General features: G+C 36.4%; 1 protein-coding gene across 1 annotated transcript in view; it reads right to left on the reverse strand.

Moving 5' to 3' along the window:
* Calcr (calcitonin receptor) overlaps positions 1-18,310 on the reverse strand; it is a 32,347-nt gene that overhangs the window by 2,933 nt on the left and 11,104 nt on the right. Inside the window, exons 6-12 of the mRNA XM_052172418.1 lie at positions 17,047-17,173; positions 16,028-16,138; positions 6,486-6,639; positions 3,665-3,725; positions 3,515-3,581; positions 2,352-2,570; positions 1,389-1,430 (exon numbers count right to left, since the gene is read on the reverse strand). Coding sequence (XP_052028378.1) covers positions 1,389-1,430; positions 2,352-2,570; positions 3,515-3,581; positions 3,665-3,725; positions 6,486-6,639; positions 16,028-16,138; positions 17,047-17,173 — 781 coding nt within the window. The remainder of the gene's footprint in view (positions 1-1,388; positions 1,431-2,351; positions 2,571-3,514; positions 3,582-3,664; positions 3,726-6,485; positions 6,640-16,027; positions 16,139-17,046; positions 17,174-18,310) is intronic.

Here is an 18,310-nt window from a genome sequence, read left to right on the forward strand (position 1 = left end):
AATATTAGAAATGTCACATTTACACCTTCCTCTAGCTACACAATCTTAATGAAAACAGAAACATTTCAAAAACAAAAACAACAACAACAAAAAAAACATAGGCAATAAACTCCAGCTATTTCAACTGTCATGGATCCCCTTGGGTTTACTTTCTCTGTCTGAGACTCCCAATGACACTGTAGTTAAGACACAATAAATATTGTGGCAATTTTACAAATGCATTCAATCCTCTTGTGCTTTTCAAGGCTTGGCCTTTCTGAGTCTGATTTTTGTATTATCCCTGTTTTGATATTGTTTTAGACAAAAAAATTTTATAGACTAAAACAAACTCAGAATGCAAGAATTTACATTCACAGAGCATTCTCAGTGGTACAATAATTCTACACATGACGATTTAAGCCCCATTAAGTTTTTAGTTTTTACTGTCAAAGAATAAAAGGAGAAGGAGGACAGGTTACTCAACTAGCTAGCAACATGAGGGAAACCTCATTTTTATTCTAGACTCCTGCTATGTCACTTAGCAATCTTGAGTCCACAAATACACTCTGCTGAGTGGAGGAATAAACTGTTGGATCAAAGAATAAGATGTACCAGTGAAAAGGGAGTAAAATTATTTGACTTGTATTTAGAGATGGGTATCAGTTGACAAATCAGGCAAGTATTTTAGATACTCAGTGAATATTATTTAAAGAAATAATAGAACAGGTATTAGGTACACATACCTAATGGTTAGAAAATATTCCTAAACACTAAATGGATACTATGGATCATATGATAACAAATTGTGATTTGTCGTGAATAGAAGTGTTTTTAGTAGGAATTAATTTACAACAAGAAGAACACTCGTGTATTCTAACAATTGAGGAACTGTATTCCTTGACATTGTGGATTGTCACCTCTAGGGCTATAGAAGCTCTATTTTCATGTTGTATAAATTGATCTATCAGGCAAGATTTTGTTAGAGGATAGGTGACTCTGACTGAAGCCACATGGATACCCTGGTTGTCTAAGCCTCTGTACACACTGATCTAGATGTTCAGATTCTTATATAAGGCTCTACTCTACAACAGAGATCTCTGGCAGCAGCCTGCTGACAGTGACTCAAAATTGAAATTTCATTTTTATTTTATCATTGCATTGCTGACACTATCAGCCAAGAGAGCATCTGGCATGCTCTTTGGGCTCTATGTGTAGTTGTACCATACATCCATAGGTGAATGAGATTCAGCTTGAGGTAGTAGGAAAACCACCACTACACCATTGCTCACAATCCCCTATGAGGGCATACTGAAATGAGATCTGCTGAAATTGCACTGTGGTCCTTTGGAAAACATAAAATTCTGGCTTTATATAAGTAGAAGACAGTATTATGTGAATCACATGCTTACCTCGTTGTTACAGAAGCAGTAGATAGTCGCGACAAAGAATCCCTAAAGAGAGAAGAAAGAATACATTAATTAAATTTTTTTAAAAAATTAAAAGCTGTGATCATCAGCAGAATCTTTTGCAAGTCTTAGTGTGAAGCTGTGAGCTGTGAATTAGGGAGGAACTATTCCAGAAACCTGAAATCAGTTGCCTTTGGGATCTTGCTTAAGCCTCATAAGATGCCTTGTGCCAAGTTTTAAGTATGATCCCAGTAGCCTAGGTTATTAAAGAAACGCCTGGCCTTTCTTTGTGACTTAATTAATTTTGGTCTGCTCCTCATAATAGGCCTTGGCAGTTGGAAGAATGCAGTGGATTTGAAATTTGTAATTGAGAAAGAAAAATCGTGGCCTAGACTCCTATGTTATGTCCCTGAGAACCTCTTCATAACCAGATGACGTCTCAAAATACCTAGTTGTAGCCTTTATTGGAGCTTTTGATCTGGGCCAAGTCTTTGGAGTGAATGGAAACAAGGAACCTGCTAACTGTGCAGCCCAGGACAGCTCTGGATATTTCACCCTGTACTCTTCTATGTGAGAAATGCTAGAAGCCTGGGTACCTTGTGCCTTACATTTCTAATAGATTCAGACAATGAATGGCAATGGGGCAGAAGGCACGGGCAGCTCTGTGCAAATTCACTACTCTAATCAATCCAAAGTCACACTGGTTTATGAAAGAATTGCTCTGTAGCTACCTGACATGTGTGAAGGACCAGTGAAGGGTCCTGTGTATCACTAAAGTAGAAACAAATGCCTTTTAAAACCCCATTTCCTTCAAAAATTTTGGTTGGGCCTTCTCAGTTGAAGGCTATGCATTTTGACTTCTAAGATCATAATCTTACAAGGACTGTTATGGGTTTTAGTCAGATGGACTTAGCAGGAGAATAAGCCATCAAGTAAACGTGGGGGGGGGGGCGCTAGTTTCCTTACCTGGAAATGAATCAGAGAGTGCATGAGATAATCATAGATCCTCCCAAGCACCTTGTTGGAGGGCCTCCAGGGAAACACAACAAACTGGATCCCCAGCAGGGGCACAAGGACCATGGTGGCCTTCACAGCCTTCAGGTACATGTAGGACTCAGCTTCATGGGTTTGCCTCATCTTGGTCACAAGCACTCGGACAATGTTGAGCAGAAAGAAGAAGTTGACCTGCAAAGAGACATATTGGCGAATGAGCCATTACTGTGGTGTGGACAATGCGATATCTGCCAGATCAATGACTAGAGAACTTTTAAAATAAAAGAAGTTGACATCTGAACCACATCTAATTTTTGGCTCTGAGGGTGAGTTTTGAAAATAGAATTTTGAAAGGATTTTATTGTTAAGTATATAAGGTAAAATTTTTAAAGGCTGGAATAGAAATAGTCATTTTGCAAAAAATGGAAAGAAAGAAAGAAAAAAGAAAGAAGGAAGGAAGGAAGGAAGGAAGGAAGGAAGGAAGGAAAGAAAGAAAGAAAGAAAGAAAGAAAGAAAGAAAGAAAGAAAGAAAGAAAGAAAGAAAGAAAGAAAGAAAGAAAGAGACTTTTGATAGTAATTGAATCTTTCAAACTTGGGTTTCAAACTTCATTACTCTGTGCTTCCTGACTGTGGCTACAACCATGTGAAGAGCCGCCTCATATTCTGGCATGCAGTCTCTGTCAGGATGGTCTGTATTCCCTTAAACCAAGAGCCAATACACTCATTCTTAAGTTGTTTTTGTCACAACAAACAGGAAAAGTAGACAACCCAAGTGGAATGATCACGAACAGCCTGGATGGAGATCCTATTTTTTTGGTTACCAAGGGATGTCTCCTCAGTGCAATAGCAAATGATGGCCATCCAGATTTGAGACTGTTTTTACTTTTATTACTATGAGTAAAGAAAACACTGTCTTTGAGATTAAAGTACTACACTGCCCTCATCCTATATGTGCAAATGAATTTCTTCATATATAAAGCAAAAGACATTTTTTGAGGCACATAGTTGGTTCTTTTATGATAAAATCGCATTAAATTTGCTTTATATTGTAGTTACAGTACATGTGCCACATATAAATGTATTCACAAAGCTGAGCAAAGACACTGATAGCAATATATTTAGAAATCAGTTCTTACCACCAGAGCCACCATGACGGGTCCATGGATGATGTAAAGCAAGTGGGTTTCCGCACTCAGCCAGCAGCTGAAGAAGAGCAAGAGCCCATATCAGTACGAGTGTGCTCTTTCCTTAGAATACCCTAACTTAAAAATCAAGAGGATACTTACTTGTCGTTGTAGTAGAGGGCACGAGTAATGGCGTGGATAATGGTTGGCACTATTGGGAACCCTGAAATTGGGAAAAGCACAAATCAAACTTGGCCCCCATGCCATAACCTTAACTAAGACTGCATAAATAATGGGAATATTTTTGTAAAGATGGTGGTAAATTGAGGATACCTATCAAGACATTCCTCTGATGTATGTAGACAAATTATCTTTGGCCATGTCAGAAAGAATTGCTCCTGGGCTGGAGCAATTGGAGCATGTGGAGTTTGATTAAGAGCATCCAGACAATTAAAAGCATTTCACCAATTCCTAGCTGCAGTAGGTACATTGTAACTTGCACTGTGAGTCTTACTAATGTTGTTTTTTTTTTTTTTTTGAATATGCTTTTGCTGATATTCTGAACTGGGACAAGAAAGTCTTTCATTGTTGTGCATTAGACTCTCACATGGCCAGATTCTGGGCCACCCTTAAGTGATGTCACCTGGGATGGTGATTGCTATGAAAGCCTTCCTTGATGTTCATATGAATTATTTTGGGCATTATTTTATTTTCCTGTTTGTTTTATGTACACTGATTCTGTTTCCTTTTAAAACAGTATTTTAGAGAGGCCAGTATATTCCTACCCCTCTATAGTTCTGGTTGTGGCTTTTAGAGGAAGGGTGCTGTTCTCTTCCTTGAAAAAACTGAAGTGCTACTAGCAAACATAAACAAAACTCCCTTTGAGTTTATCTTGAGAAAAAATACAGATGATATCCATTCAGCCTGCCAGATTATATATTTTTAAAATAAATTTTCTCTCCACAATGTATTCTAAAGTTGTAATTTTCCTTTAAAAAGATTGTCTTTTTATTCAGATGTACCTAGTACATAATAACACAGCTTGATTTGATTGAAGCATCTGTAGAAAGAGGTTTGTTGTTACAGTCAGGTTAAGAATTGTGTCTCAGGAAAGAACTAAACTGGTACCCTTTAAATTTCCGTAAATGAGATGACAAAAAAGAAAGAAACTGTAAAACTATTAGGTTTTCACATAAAATCATATGGGTTTCTAAATGCATAAATGAAATAATTCAATAATATCACTGATTACATGTTGAGCTTGAAATAATTTTAACCTGGACTATTTACATAAATATACAATGTGCTATTCATAGCAGGCCTAACAGACTGTTTACTCATTTGAATTCAAAGACCCAAAGTTATTGTCTAGATTTATTCTGAAATACTCATTTTAGGATTAGACAGCGGAAAAAAAGGCATTTGGGAACCAGTCTACTACTCCTCTTCACTGAAAGACAAGCATATTTCCTGGCCAACAAATATACCCTACATCTAACTGCTAGGTCTTGACACATTCCTATAGTTACTGTGGCTTTTTTTCATATGTTACAGTCTTTGTTTTTCTCTCTGTTCCCGTTCTTCTAATCCTCAGGACTTGAAACAACCTGACCTTTCTACTAAAGACACTGAAAAAAAGAGGAATACTTATGCATGTCATAAATCATGGAATTCCATTCCATTTTGGATACTGGATTTGGAAACATTTTTTCACCCAGGTGGTCTTCATGTCCCTCAAAGACTAGTTAGTGCCCAGAAATTAGCTTTGGGGGGCCATGTTCTCTGCATCCTAACTCTGAAGAGTATTTTCAAAATGTCAGTTGTGTATTGTTTTATTGATACTGTAAAGTCTAGAGCCCACGTTACCATTTTATATTTTCGACATGGAACCATATATTGGTCAACAGAAAGTTTTTCTGTTCCGTTACATCTTTTAACATCTTGGTGAAACATTTTTCTTGAAAATTATTTGAGGTTACCTTTACTTGTGTTCCTCTCACACAAAGACAATGTTATTTCAAGTTTTAAGTGAAGGCTATCACTATAAAATCTGCCACTCTAATGGTCTCATTGTTTCGTGGGAGCTGTATTTGGCATTGTGAGTTTGTTTGTTTGCTTTTTAATGGTAAGGAATGTGGTGCATTTAGGTTCTCTCTCTCTCTCTCTCTCTCTCTCTCTCTCTCTCTCTCTCTCTCTCTTTGTGCACGGGTGTGGGTATATGTGTAGGTAGAAGTGAACAGACCTTGGCATGTCCTAATAGCGAATTGATGAATTTGGGTGACTTTCTGTCTTTCCAAATACCTACAATCAGGAGCAAACCCTGCCTTTTGTTGTTTTCCCACCCTGTGGTTAGACCATTGAACAAGAGAGTTCTTGCCCTAGCCAGCACTGGTCAGTAGTGTTCCATCCTGGAATTGCTGTGAGTGTAATTATCTTTATGTTTCTACTTGGATCTTGCTAATAAAAATTTAAATAGTTGCTGATCAAGAAAAGTTGAGGTATTGTATAAATATGACATTAGCATTCCTTCCTTTTTTATACCGACAACTTATTTTCTCCTTAGTATTGTTCATATGTTAAATACAGATTTTTATTGAGCTGTATATAAAGGTACTAACAAGCTTTCTAATTGATTTGCAATGAGCCCGTTTGGAAAGAAAAGTATAAACGTTCCTTTTGAGATATCCTTATCGCAGTTGAATGTCATAGGTGAGAATAAATTTATAGCTAGCTTTTGTTCTCATGGAATATTTTCTGAGTTTTACAGATAGACACTTTTGAAACTCCTTACAAAGAGAATCCCACCAGCTGTGTTTGAAATGAATTAAGTAAACTAGACTTGAAAGAAATATGTGAGGGAAGTTCTTCAAGAGACTAGAATTCTGAGTGTGTGAGTTTAAATCAAGACTGGAAGAAGGCTATAAATATGCAAGCACGTAAAGATGGGTCCCTAGCTCAGAATCTAGTTGTTGGAAATACATACCCCAGCCGAGAAGATAGTACCAGCGCAGGCGTTGCTCGTCCGTAAACATAGCCATGACGATCAGGGTGTGAAGGTAGATCCCCTCGCAGAGCATCCAGAAGTAGTTGCAAGCCATCATGTACTGATGGAAAAAGTGTAGAACCTTGCAACTTATCTGTTAGAAAGAAAGGAAGATGCTTAGCGGGAGGCATTAGTGAAGATGTGGTTGGAGGAGGAGTGCACTGATGAGCCAACGGATCTGCATTGAACTCTCAAGAACCACCCTGAGCATTCGTCAATGTGTGCCCTCTACATTTACAAAGTAAAGGGACAGGGTGAGTGTCACATGCATTTTTTTTTTGTAAATAACTGAATAGGCTACTGAAAGTGGAGGCCACAAAATATTCTTTTTTCCATTGGAGACTAACTTAGACTAGAGCAGTTCTTTTTCCTATGAGGTGTCTGAGACTAATAGGTTTTAAAGAACGTCCAAGGGTTTTTCATACAATTTCTTTAATCTTTCCTCCTGTGGTCCATGATGCAAATCACCCTAGACATTAAGTGTTGCTTCTGAAGCCAATTCGTTTCTTAGTAATGCTTTCTTAGCCATAGAGAAGAGACCACTAGGGGAGAAAGTTCTCTTATATGGACCAGGAACCCATGATGAGCTCAGCTTTTCTTTTATATGCAGACTTGTTTTCTACATTAGGAACTAAGGGTATGCCAAACCTTCTTCAAATATGAAGATTGTGTCATCAGTGACTACTCAGAGAACAGGTAGGAATGAGTTAATTATGTATTAGTAACTTAATAGGGAATTCACTAACTGCATAACGGAATATCCTGCTCATTTTAGAACAGGGTCTCTCATTCTGGCATCCCTAACATTTTTGGCTAGTTAAGTGGTCTTTGTTGCCCTGAGCTTGTTGGCAGTTAACTGTTTCTGCCCTCTATTTAGATGCCTATAGCTTCCTTCACTCACAACAATGAAAAATGTGTCTAGATGTTTCCAAATGTTCTTTGTGGAGCCAAATGTCTCTATTTTAAAAGCCCTACCTGGGGACAGCTACTTTTAATTAATTTCCAACAACCACAAGGCAATGCCAATACAATTCAGTCTTCCGATTATAGAGACCAGGAAGTGGTTGTTTACATGGCTATTACTTTGCCAAATGGCATGCATTCTTTTATGCTGCTCCTCCTGTGGGTTGCCTTGCATCTAGCTGGAGTTAACACTTCCTTTCATAAAGCACTGGAACAGAGACGTGACTTTCAGTCTAAAGCACCATTCTGGGCTTGTACATTTCTGCTGAGCTCATGGTAGTTGTAATTAATTTAATGGGAAGTGATAAACTGAGCCAACGCATCTTCTGGTGTGCTTCTTTTCCCTTCAGGACTCAGAGGAGAAAGCTGGCTTGGCTCATTAAAAGGATCTATTTTATGCTTTCAAAGACAGAATCATCTTCTCGTTCACACCAGTAGGAACAGAAAGGTAGAAAATCTACAACATCCGGAAATCAGAAGTAATTTGTTTGGCTTTGGATAGAACTAGCAGACCCCTGGCTCAGTAGGCCTGCGTAGATTATCTTCCTTACCAGGATTAGTTGATTGACTAGTACATCAATGTGTGTTTACTGACTAAGTCCTTGCAATGATGGTTCCAAGACACCCAAACACCAGTAAAAGTTGAGATTCTGCATTCCTTTTCAAGGTTACTCTTTGAAATCCCAACTTCCCCAGAATGCCTAAGGAAGGTGGTGTTTTTTTTTTTCTTGTGGGGAAAGGGATCAGCAGACATGATGTCTTGTGCCTATGTGATCTAGAGTAGCTGAGGTTTCAAGTTAACCAAGCCTGTTCTCATTATCCATTGTTATTATGTTTGGATAAATCATTATAAAAACTGAATTAGCAAGCACTAATCCATGCGTCTAGGCATAGTATAAGGTGAGAGTTTTTTGAAGCCTCTAAGGAGGAAAATAACATTTTCATCCCATAATCAATACATAGCTTTTGTTTTCTATGTTTTGTGTACAGACACCTTATTTGATATGTATTATTGACTCATTGATACTGAATTCATGGCCCACAGCACAATAGCCACTACTTGAAAGACTTGTTTATTTTACCTTAAAACAAATTTATCAAGGGATAGTTAAAAACAATCGCCATAGATTTCCTAATGGCTCTATTCTTGAAGAGTTCAATGCTTATGATCAAGGGAGTGGCCTTCTGGTGGCAAGACAGACATGTAAACAAATGTAATCATGCACAATGACTTCTAGAAATATATATTATAGATACTCCAGTTAATCTGACTATTAAACTATTTTAACGATTGTTTCCTCAGATACATAACAAAGTCTGGCATTTAGGAGAATCAATGAAGTCAACTAGAGGGGCTTGTTTTAAGAAGACTAAATTCTCTACTTTATTTGAGGACAACCAGCAAGGAGTAGAGTATTAGGCTGAACACTTTGGTGGGTGCTGTAAAATGCTCTGCTCACCCTTTGGCTTTTGATCTTTTGAGGGGATGCAGCGGGGTGCTGCAGTGCAGATTATTTTATACAAAGGGAGGTGGCTGACTATAAATTTATTTCTCAAATCCTTAGGAAAATATTAAAACAAAATGGAGCAAATACAAATAATCTCTCTCCTATTTCTTTGGTTATTGAGGGACAAAGGCAGTTCCTAAAGAAATATGGCAAGCCTTTAGGAGTAAATTGCTTAGTAAAAAAAAAAAAAAAAAAAAAAAAAACCCTAAAAATTCAAAATTAGTTTGAAATGGCTAGTGTGCTAACTCTAAAATGTTTCCTCTGAACTAAAGCTTCTAATTCTGAGTCCTGCCAAGTTTTGTTTGAAAACAGAAATCAGCTTTCTTGCTCATTTGAGTGATCTCCAGTGATTCAGCACACTTATTACGTTTCCTTGGAAATTCTGTTTTCTCACCAGCTCACTTAGTACAAAAAAACAAAATGAAACAAACAAACAAAAAAAACCCCAAACAAAACAGGAGTGGGAAGCTGTGTTTACTTGGGCAAGGGACGATGAATCAATAATTCACTTTCTAAATATTTAACTTGATGTGTGGAAAGACATTTTGAAGGATTCCATGCAGCAAATATATGTGGTCTATGTTGATTCAATGTTTAGGTTAATTTTAAAATTAAATTAAATTAAACATTTAGGTTCCACATTGAATGAACCTACAGTTGTGGTTACTATATAACTATTTCATCACATATGTTGGATTTCTCCACTACTATCCTAAGGACTTGTATCCAATGATATTCAGAGGTTTGTAACAGATACTTATTCAATTTGAATTAATATGGCCTGTCTACGGCTCATAATGTTGTTCAACTGACTGTTTCAACTCTTATTATTTAGTACATAAGCCAGAATTGCTTATTCAAGAGTGGACACAATTTTCATAGCCTTTTATCTTAACTAATATTCCTGAAATACTTGAGAATATTTGTAGACATCAGGATATATCTTAGGGATCAGGCTTCTAACATCCATAGAAAATGTATAACATTGAGCTAAACTCTCCTGAATTTTTATGTCAGTTGCATTTTGGATCTTTGTCATGTTCTTCCAAAGTGTCCATAAAGGGTACCTTTTGATGATAACTCTCTCCAGACAAAATACTCACATAAATACTGTTATTTTTTCTCCTGGGTCATGACTGGAAATGTTGTTTTACTTTGTCCAGCATTTTCTTTTAAAAAAAATTGGTATGTGTAGGTCCCATTGGACGCACATAGTAACTTTTTAGTGATCAATACTTAACCCAGTTTTCTAGTTCCTGTCACTATGTAAAGTGTACTGCTATCTCACTATGACTATTTTTTTTTTTTACCACAATCAAGTTTCAGGTTTTAAATTGCCAACTTAAAATGTTCACAATTAAGTTCATACATAGTGAGAATTATGACCATTTTCCTTAATAATATGAAGTGGAATTTGGTTAAGACAAAATTAATGTATTTATTCTTGATATGGTTTGAAACATGTTGGCCCTTTAAGCTTCATTTCATTTCTGGTCAGTTCATTGGTGTCTCTTCATTGTATTTATGATATCTTTATTTTGAATTTTTATGTATTTGGTTTACATGCTCTTGAGACTCTTCATCCCTCCCTGGTATTTTATGTATCTTCTTCAAGTTAGATAGTTACTCTTCGTTAACCATTGATTTTGGTGAATCTTTCCTTGTGGCCTCTACCCTGCAAATAAGCTAATCAAATATAACTTATTTATATTTCAGGACTTTTTCAGGACTATTTGCTTCTAGAATTTCCATGTAGTTCATTTTTAGTAATTTCAACTTTTTGGTTAAGATTTTTTGTCTTTCTATTTACTCACAACTTTTGGTATAGTTATAATGACTACTTCATAGTTTGATCATTTTAGCATCTGGGTAATTAACAATTGATCTTAATTCTATTTTTTTCTTGTATAGCCCAGGCAGGTCTAACACACATAGTAATTTTTCTGCCCCAGTCTCCTGAATGTTGGGATTACAGGAATGTGCCACCAAACATGTCTATATTTTCTCTTGACAAAGAGCCATACTTTAAATTTTTTTTTATATATCTGGCATTGTTGAACAATTTCTAGATACCATAATTATTGGGAAGTTGTAGACTCTCTGGTATAGAGTCTAGATTCTACTGTATTCCTTTGAATTTTTCTTATTTTTTTGTTTGTTTGAATAGGTACTTTACATGACTAAATCCAAGTTCTCAGTTGAACTGTTGGTACCTTAAATCTTAGCACCTTAAATTAAATCTTATTTAGATTTAATTATACTCTTAGATTTCTTTGAACACATATGATCAGATGGCATCATATATATATATATATATATATATATATATATATATATATATATATATATATATACACACAGAGCTTCAGCTCCTCCCCTTTCGGAGAAGAAGACCCTTTCATTTTAGGGCACTGTAATTGCCCTATTCTAACATTATGCAATTGAGGAGCAACTGAGCCATCACTGTTTTCTCTTAAATCAGTCATATAATCTGTAATATTATGTGAGGATCACAATGGCTGGGTAAGCATGAACCAAATTTTAAAGAAACATTTTTCCCCCACAAAACTGGTTTTGCCATTTAAGTAAAATGAAGAATAGTAGGCCACGGTAGACACCCATTACGAAATGATTCCATGGCAGTGTTCCTCTGTATTGCCCCAGCAAATCTATCACATAGGTTTATTTGCTGTCCATATTCCCATAGGATATTGAAATTGGTAACTCTCGTCTAGTTTAAGCCACGGTGGGCTTTTCGTTCCAGCTTCTCCCTCAGTCACTTCTTCCATGGTCTGTCTTGTACCAGCTGCCTTTCACTGGTCAGGAACAGCCATTTCCACCCTGGGCTTTACAATCCACAGTGTTTAGATTCTGAGCACACTTCCAAGTTGATCTTTGAATGAATCTGTGATCTCCTAGAATGACACTGTGGTCTAGTCTGGTGGCTCAACTGTCATGGACATGTGAAGGCCATGCCATATTTGAGCTTGGGACTCTTTTGTCTTACTTAGCTAAGAGGCTATAAAAATGTAATCTGATTGTCTCAGCCTTAAAGGTGCAAAGGGCTCAGGTTCCCAGTGAAAACCAATCTCCCTGTATTGTCCCTTTTAGAGCCAGATAGAAAAGTTAGACAGACATTACTTTCTAGAAAAAGACAAGTATCCTGGCAGCTTTGTTTAGATGAAACAAGAACCATGCTTTTAAAGCTGCCTCATGGAGATCACTGAGTGAACAGACAGAATAAGAAAAGTGAAAATTTGGATATCATGGAAATGAAATGCTTAAATGACAATGGGCAATTTTCATATCACTCAGTAAACTGAGGATCTATTCAGCCCTTATTTATGGCATGAGTCATTTTGGATTTAACTTAAAAAAAATAGAAGGTAAAGGAATAAGATTCTTATCTTGGGTAATATAGGTAAGAATAAACCTATCAAAAAAAACTTTGGAGGCAGCAAGTGTCTACCTTGATGGATAGGGAGTAGAGACCACAGAGATTCACCACAGCTGAGAGGGATGTTTCATCTTCCTTTTTTTACCCTCCCAACTAAATAAAAGCTCTTACAAGAGTGGCAAAACCACATTGGTACATATGAGATGAGGTGGCCTCTCTTATCAAGAATTGATTTCTTCTTTTTAATATAGTCCCCAAGTTATTGGGCAGAAAAAGTTTTGTGACTCTTGGATATTTAGTGAATTAAAGTAGGAAAACATGTCACTTCTCAGATTTAGTATACTTAGGAGAGAAAAATATCATTGAAAATTAAGTATTGTGTTTTCCTTTAAAGGAGACAGAGTCTATATGACATTCAAAAATGTAAAGTGTACTGGTGAATTAGTTTTTGTTCAACATTATGATTATGGATATAGTGTTCACATTATATTTCAATATTTGTAGACTACTAAACATTCCATTTTCAAATTTTTTGTTGCGTTTTCTTTTCGACTCTTATTTATTTGTTTGTTTATTTGCTTGTTTTTCTTCCTTGTCTCTGTTTTTTATGGTGAGGCAGAACCTTGGTTTTATACAATTTGGGTTCTTCAAATCACTACATTGAAGTAATTTTAAATGCATGATTCTTCATATGACTAGGTAGGATTGAGAACATGGTTCTCAGCCTTTTGCTGCTGGTAAGGTTGTCTCATTAGACAAGGAGAACTTTTCTCTCAAGAAAGATGGAACTTTTGAAAAAAAGTTGAGTTTTCCCTGTTCTCATCTCTCCCCTCTATACTAAGTTCTATGGCAATAGGGGAAATGTCTTCTTTCCTCATACCTAAATGATGGGGCCTACTATAATCCTCAGAAATAATATTCTGGATAGGAAAAGATCCTCATGAAACTGGGCTTTCATAAGTGCACTTGCTGAAGACTCTACCCTCACAAGGTGAGAGAACACAAATTTCACATTGCATCTTCCAGAGGTGGTAACAGCTTCAAGGACCAGGAACATTTCTAATATGGCTGCTTATGAAAATCCCTGAAGCAATTTTGTTACCGCAGAGTGAGTAGTCCTATGATACTTATTTATGGAGGCTCAGATTTAATGAATTCTTGTTGAGAAGCTATAACTATTCAAACAGAGAATGTATGTAAAGCAAATCCCTTAATTTCTTTCTTCTGGGAGAAGGGTAGGCTGAGGAGCTTGCAAGCACGAGTTAACTTTTGAAATTGCAATCATTAACTGTTAGCCTGTACTATTTATGATTTGGTGAGAGGCTTGGTTGCCATACTTTCTCTCAGGGATGAAATGGACATTTGGAATCATGAAAGAGAGCATGTTATGACATCACTTATTTCCTACATAACGGAGCTAATATGGCAGCCCGTTCTCCTTTTGAATAGCCTTAGACAAGAGAACTTTCATTTTTTTAAAAAAAATATATATTTCTTTTCAATTTTTGTGATAAAAACAGCCAAATTTCAAAATAGGTTGAAATATTACCAACTCTCACATGTGTGTTTGCAAAAACAATGGCTGCTGTGTGAGCATCTCTAAGGACTGTGTGAATGAGGCCATAAAGACACATTGCCACATAATAGTATCACTTCTCTTCAGACTGAGGACTAACATTGAGTTTTGAGTGTGTAGTAAATGCTTAGTTGATTAGATAGAATTTATTTTTTGTTTCAGTGTTCCATAATCTTTCTTTAGGAGGTTTGCTCTTATATATCTAAAAGAATGGCTTTGTTGGATTAAAAATGTACTAATTTGGAGAACCAACTTTTTGTTTTTTATGCCATAAGAATAAATTCTTTCTTTTTTGCTCTAATGTGCATGAGAGAATCAGCCTCATTCTTGCACACTAGAGAAAAGCTTTCTGTCACTTTCTCTGGCTCTCCTATGATCTCATTGACATTTTCCCAGGAAGTCAGCAGCACGATGGCCAAGCTGACCCTCCAGAGACTGGCTCACCAGTTTCAATAAAGGTTCTAGGCAATGGAGGATAGATATAGGATGGTTCGATAATGGGTAGAATAGCTTGACTAGAAAAGTAACTCAGTATGTCATCTACTAAAACAGCCTATGAAAATGAAAGCATTTTACAAAGACAGCTAATGAGACTATCATGAAGAAGAAGTTACATAATAAATTTGTTTGAAATGCCAAGCACAAAGATGTATGGATTTAGCCACAAGGTAACAGTTAGCAGAAACCTTGTGAATTTTTAATATTATGCTCTTGGGGACCCTAAAAGGGTTATGCTTCTTTTGAATTTTAGGAGAACTTTTTAAAACCAAGCAAAATGTTTTTTGTTATTCTCATTTGATGGATACATTTCCACCAGTTTCTACAATTTAGTAGTAAACTTTGTAATGGTGCAGAGAATTTGACTTTTTAGTCTATTTCAAGATGATAACAAGGTCAGCAAGATCTCACAAACTGTGAGGATTCTTTTTGCTAGTAACAGCAGGGGAGCAAGCTGAGCAGATGGGGGAAAATCTACTTGTGAGCATAAGTACTTTGCAATGTGACTGAGCACCAATCCCAGGTCAGTGTGGCTGATTATTCAGTGACTGAAGTGCAACCCTTTAATGGAAAATGAAAAAGCTCTGACAGTCCTGAGAGATACTTAGTGCATTGCTTGTACTTCGATGGCTAATTACAGAGAATCCTTGCAATGGATGAGACTTTTTTTTTTAAGAACATGAGAAAATAGCAGATCATCAAGAATATAGAAAAGAGAGATAGGATCAAATGAGATTGGGCCATCTTAAGTCCTATCTCCAAGTATTCATAATAGAAAAGAAATTTGCCTTCACAGAACTTTAGTTTCCTAACTTTAAAAATAAGGTAATATCCACTTCTCACTGGGGATACTGTTAGTGTTAAATTAAATGAGATTAACTTTATTTCAGTCATTTGTCATTTAAAAAGAAAAAGTCAGCAAGAAAAACCCATTTGGTTACATAATTCTTCAGGTAAGACAAGTCTTTGTGTCCATTAGCAGATGGCATGGATTTTAAAGAAGAATAGTAATGATTTTATGAATATATTCAAATGGCAAGTGTGGATTTCATAAGAAGCCAAATTAAGCAGAAGCTTAATTTGCCATGCCACTGCTATGCCACTGTTATTCAGGATGATGCTCTGGACAAATTTCATGCATTTTTGTCATTGGGTTGGCAGAACTGTCAAATGCCAGATTTGAAAGATGAGGCTATCTACAGATGCTTGCATGATACAGTTAAGCAGAGAAACAAAAGTTAAAATATGCCCTGGCCAGTCCTGTATGCTAGCTAGCTGCAGCTTCTGCCTCTGGGTTCCCTCTCCTCCCCATCCCACTGTCCTACATACATGGAAACAACTCTCTATAGCTGCTAAGGCTCTCTTGAACTCTAGTTTCTAGATTCAGCTCTGTTAACGGGACCCTATACACAAACTAGCCGATGAGAATGAATTACGAGAAAACAAACCCCCCACCCACACCCCGCCCTTTGTGGGTTTGTCCCAGACTGGTTGTGTCAAACAGAAGTCACAAGTTTCTGAAGTTCAATCCTCATCATACCACTTCACTGTCATGAGGGTCCATCTTTCCCTCGTGTGCACTCAGTGGTAAGGGTGGTGACAGTTCCCACTGCATTGTCCACATATGTGTGTTATGATGAATAATATGCATCTGTCAATGTTTCAGAACAAACAGGATCAAATATTGGCAATGTCAAATGCAAGGTTTCACACGCAAAATTACAACATTAGACTGTTCCCTGAACTGACTTTATAGCAACTGAACTTCAGCATTATGGGGAATATCACTGGCTATTATTTCTATTTACCCAGTTGGCTAAAGTATAGCTATATCCAGAAACTATTACGAGGAGAAAAAAATTAGAGAAAAAGAAAGTTGAAGGCAAGCATGAATCATTGTAAGCAACCCTCAGGACAATTCTGACAAAAGGAATCCAAGGTAGTTCTTGGTGACAGAGCCAAATGACTTCAGTTCTTCTCAACAATATATAAAAGGATGGTGCACATGGCATGAATTTCATGAATGTTTGTATTTTGACCATGAGTTCTTTGTATTTCCTTATGTTAATATGGATCCTTTCCAAGCCATACCAACATAGAACCCGGCCATATGTGTATGATTCATTTGGGTAGATGCACAAGTGCACACAGCTGAGGTGATGGCGAATGCCCATGCTGGAAGCATTAGAATGAAAATCAGTGGCCAACTGGAGTTTACTGGGAACACTGCTACAGTGTGCCTAGTATTTATCTGTATTCCTAAGAGGTGCTCAATATTTTCCCATAGATATTAATAGATCATTAAAATTGATAAATTATCTAGTAGCCATAAGCATGTACATTATTACAAAATTCTCATTTAACTATGCTTCTCACCCATTTAACATGTAACAATTATTTTTAAGAACCCCTAATAGGCTTTCTTAATGCAAAAATCAACTATGGAAGTCAATGAGATTATGCTTTAAACAACTGAATAAGTCAACGATTAGAACCATGCTATCTCTAGGTACTATGATCTTTACAATAAAATTAAAACCAAAGCCAGATAGTGCTTACAGGATCCCGTCGCACCAGATCGCCATTGGGCACAACCTCCACCAGGTGGATGATGATGATGATAGAGTTCAGAATGTAAGTAAGGAACATATTCTTGTGCAGAGTCACCCTCTGGCAGCTAAGGTTCCTGGGGAAGAATAACACGAAAGCATTAATGGTTGTTAAATGCTATAACTTCGTGGTTTAGTACTTCAGATTTTTAGAGGAAAGCTTTAAAATCCATTTCCAGTGGTATTTCATGGTTTTTGTTTCTCATGGTGGCATCTGATAGCAAATGTAAGACTGAGATTGAAAGTTATTTTTAATTGTAATAAATGCTCCTGCTTGGCCCAATCCTTCCCTACCTTGTGTGCACTTGATTTCTTGTCTACCTCCTTAATGTGTACATTTGTACTAATGTTAAAGTTCACTTGAAAATAGAAGTTTGAATGTCCCAAAAATTCAATCTAAAGCCATCAGAAATATAAAGGTCTTATATGACAAGGAAAGTGATGCATTTGGGTTCAGTACAGGCTTTTATATTTAAAGAATTCCTCTTGCTATTTATAAACCATGCTATTTGTTTATAAACACCATGTGATAAAATGACAATTGGTCAATTGTAATTGGTCGTACCAGGGTGGAAAAAAGATATCAATATCTTTCTAATATTATTATTGATATTATTAATAATGTATGATATTATCAATAGAATGGTCTTTCTGAACGTTCAGGAAACCATCCAGAGAAGCATAATTATGAATACTGCACAAGACAAAATCACTTCTTCATACAATATGCAAATATGGCAGGGAGTAACAATCAGCTTTTATAGAGGATTAACATTTCTTCCAGATGTCCCAATAGAATCCGGCTTTTCACATCTCTATGATTATCTATGTTATTTGTTTGTTTTGTTTTGCCCCTGCTACTTATCTCTGAGCCAAGGCTATATTTATTGTTTTATGTGGTTAGAATTGTGGAGAATTTTTATTCTTTTCTTTTTCTATCTTTTTTTTTTATTAGAAAAGAACTCAAAGGTAGGGTTTTAGCATCATGCTTTTTAATCAAAGCTGTTGTGAGTCATGATGATTTATTTATTTACCATGGTGAAGAGCAATTGAGAAATGAACAGACATTCCAAAATTAATCATGTGATGTGATTACTCTGCTGTGTTCTGATCATTATAATTGAAAACACTCTCCTAATTCTAGTAATCAATTCTCTGTGTCTTGTTGCTTTATCAACCCTTCTTCTGTTAAACCTTTTGTGGAAGGAACATAT

This window comes from Apodemus sylvaticus, chromosome 2 (genome assembly GCF_947179515.1).
Source record: "Apodemus sylvaticus chromosome 2, mApoSyl1.1, whole genome shotgun sequence".
NCBI classification, from domain to species: Eukaryota; Metazoa; Chordata; class Mammalia; order Rodentia; family Muridae; genus Apodemus; species Apodemus sylvaticus.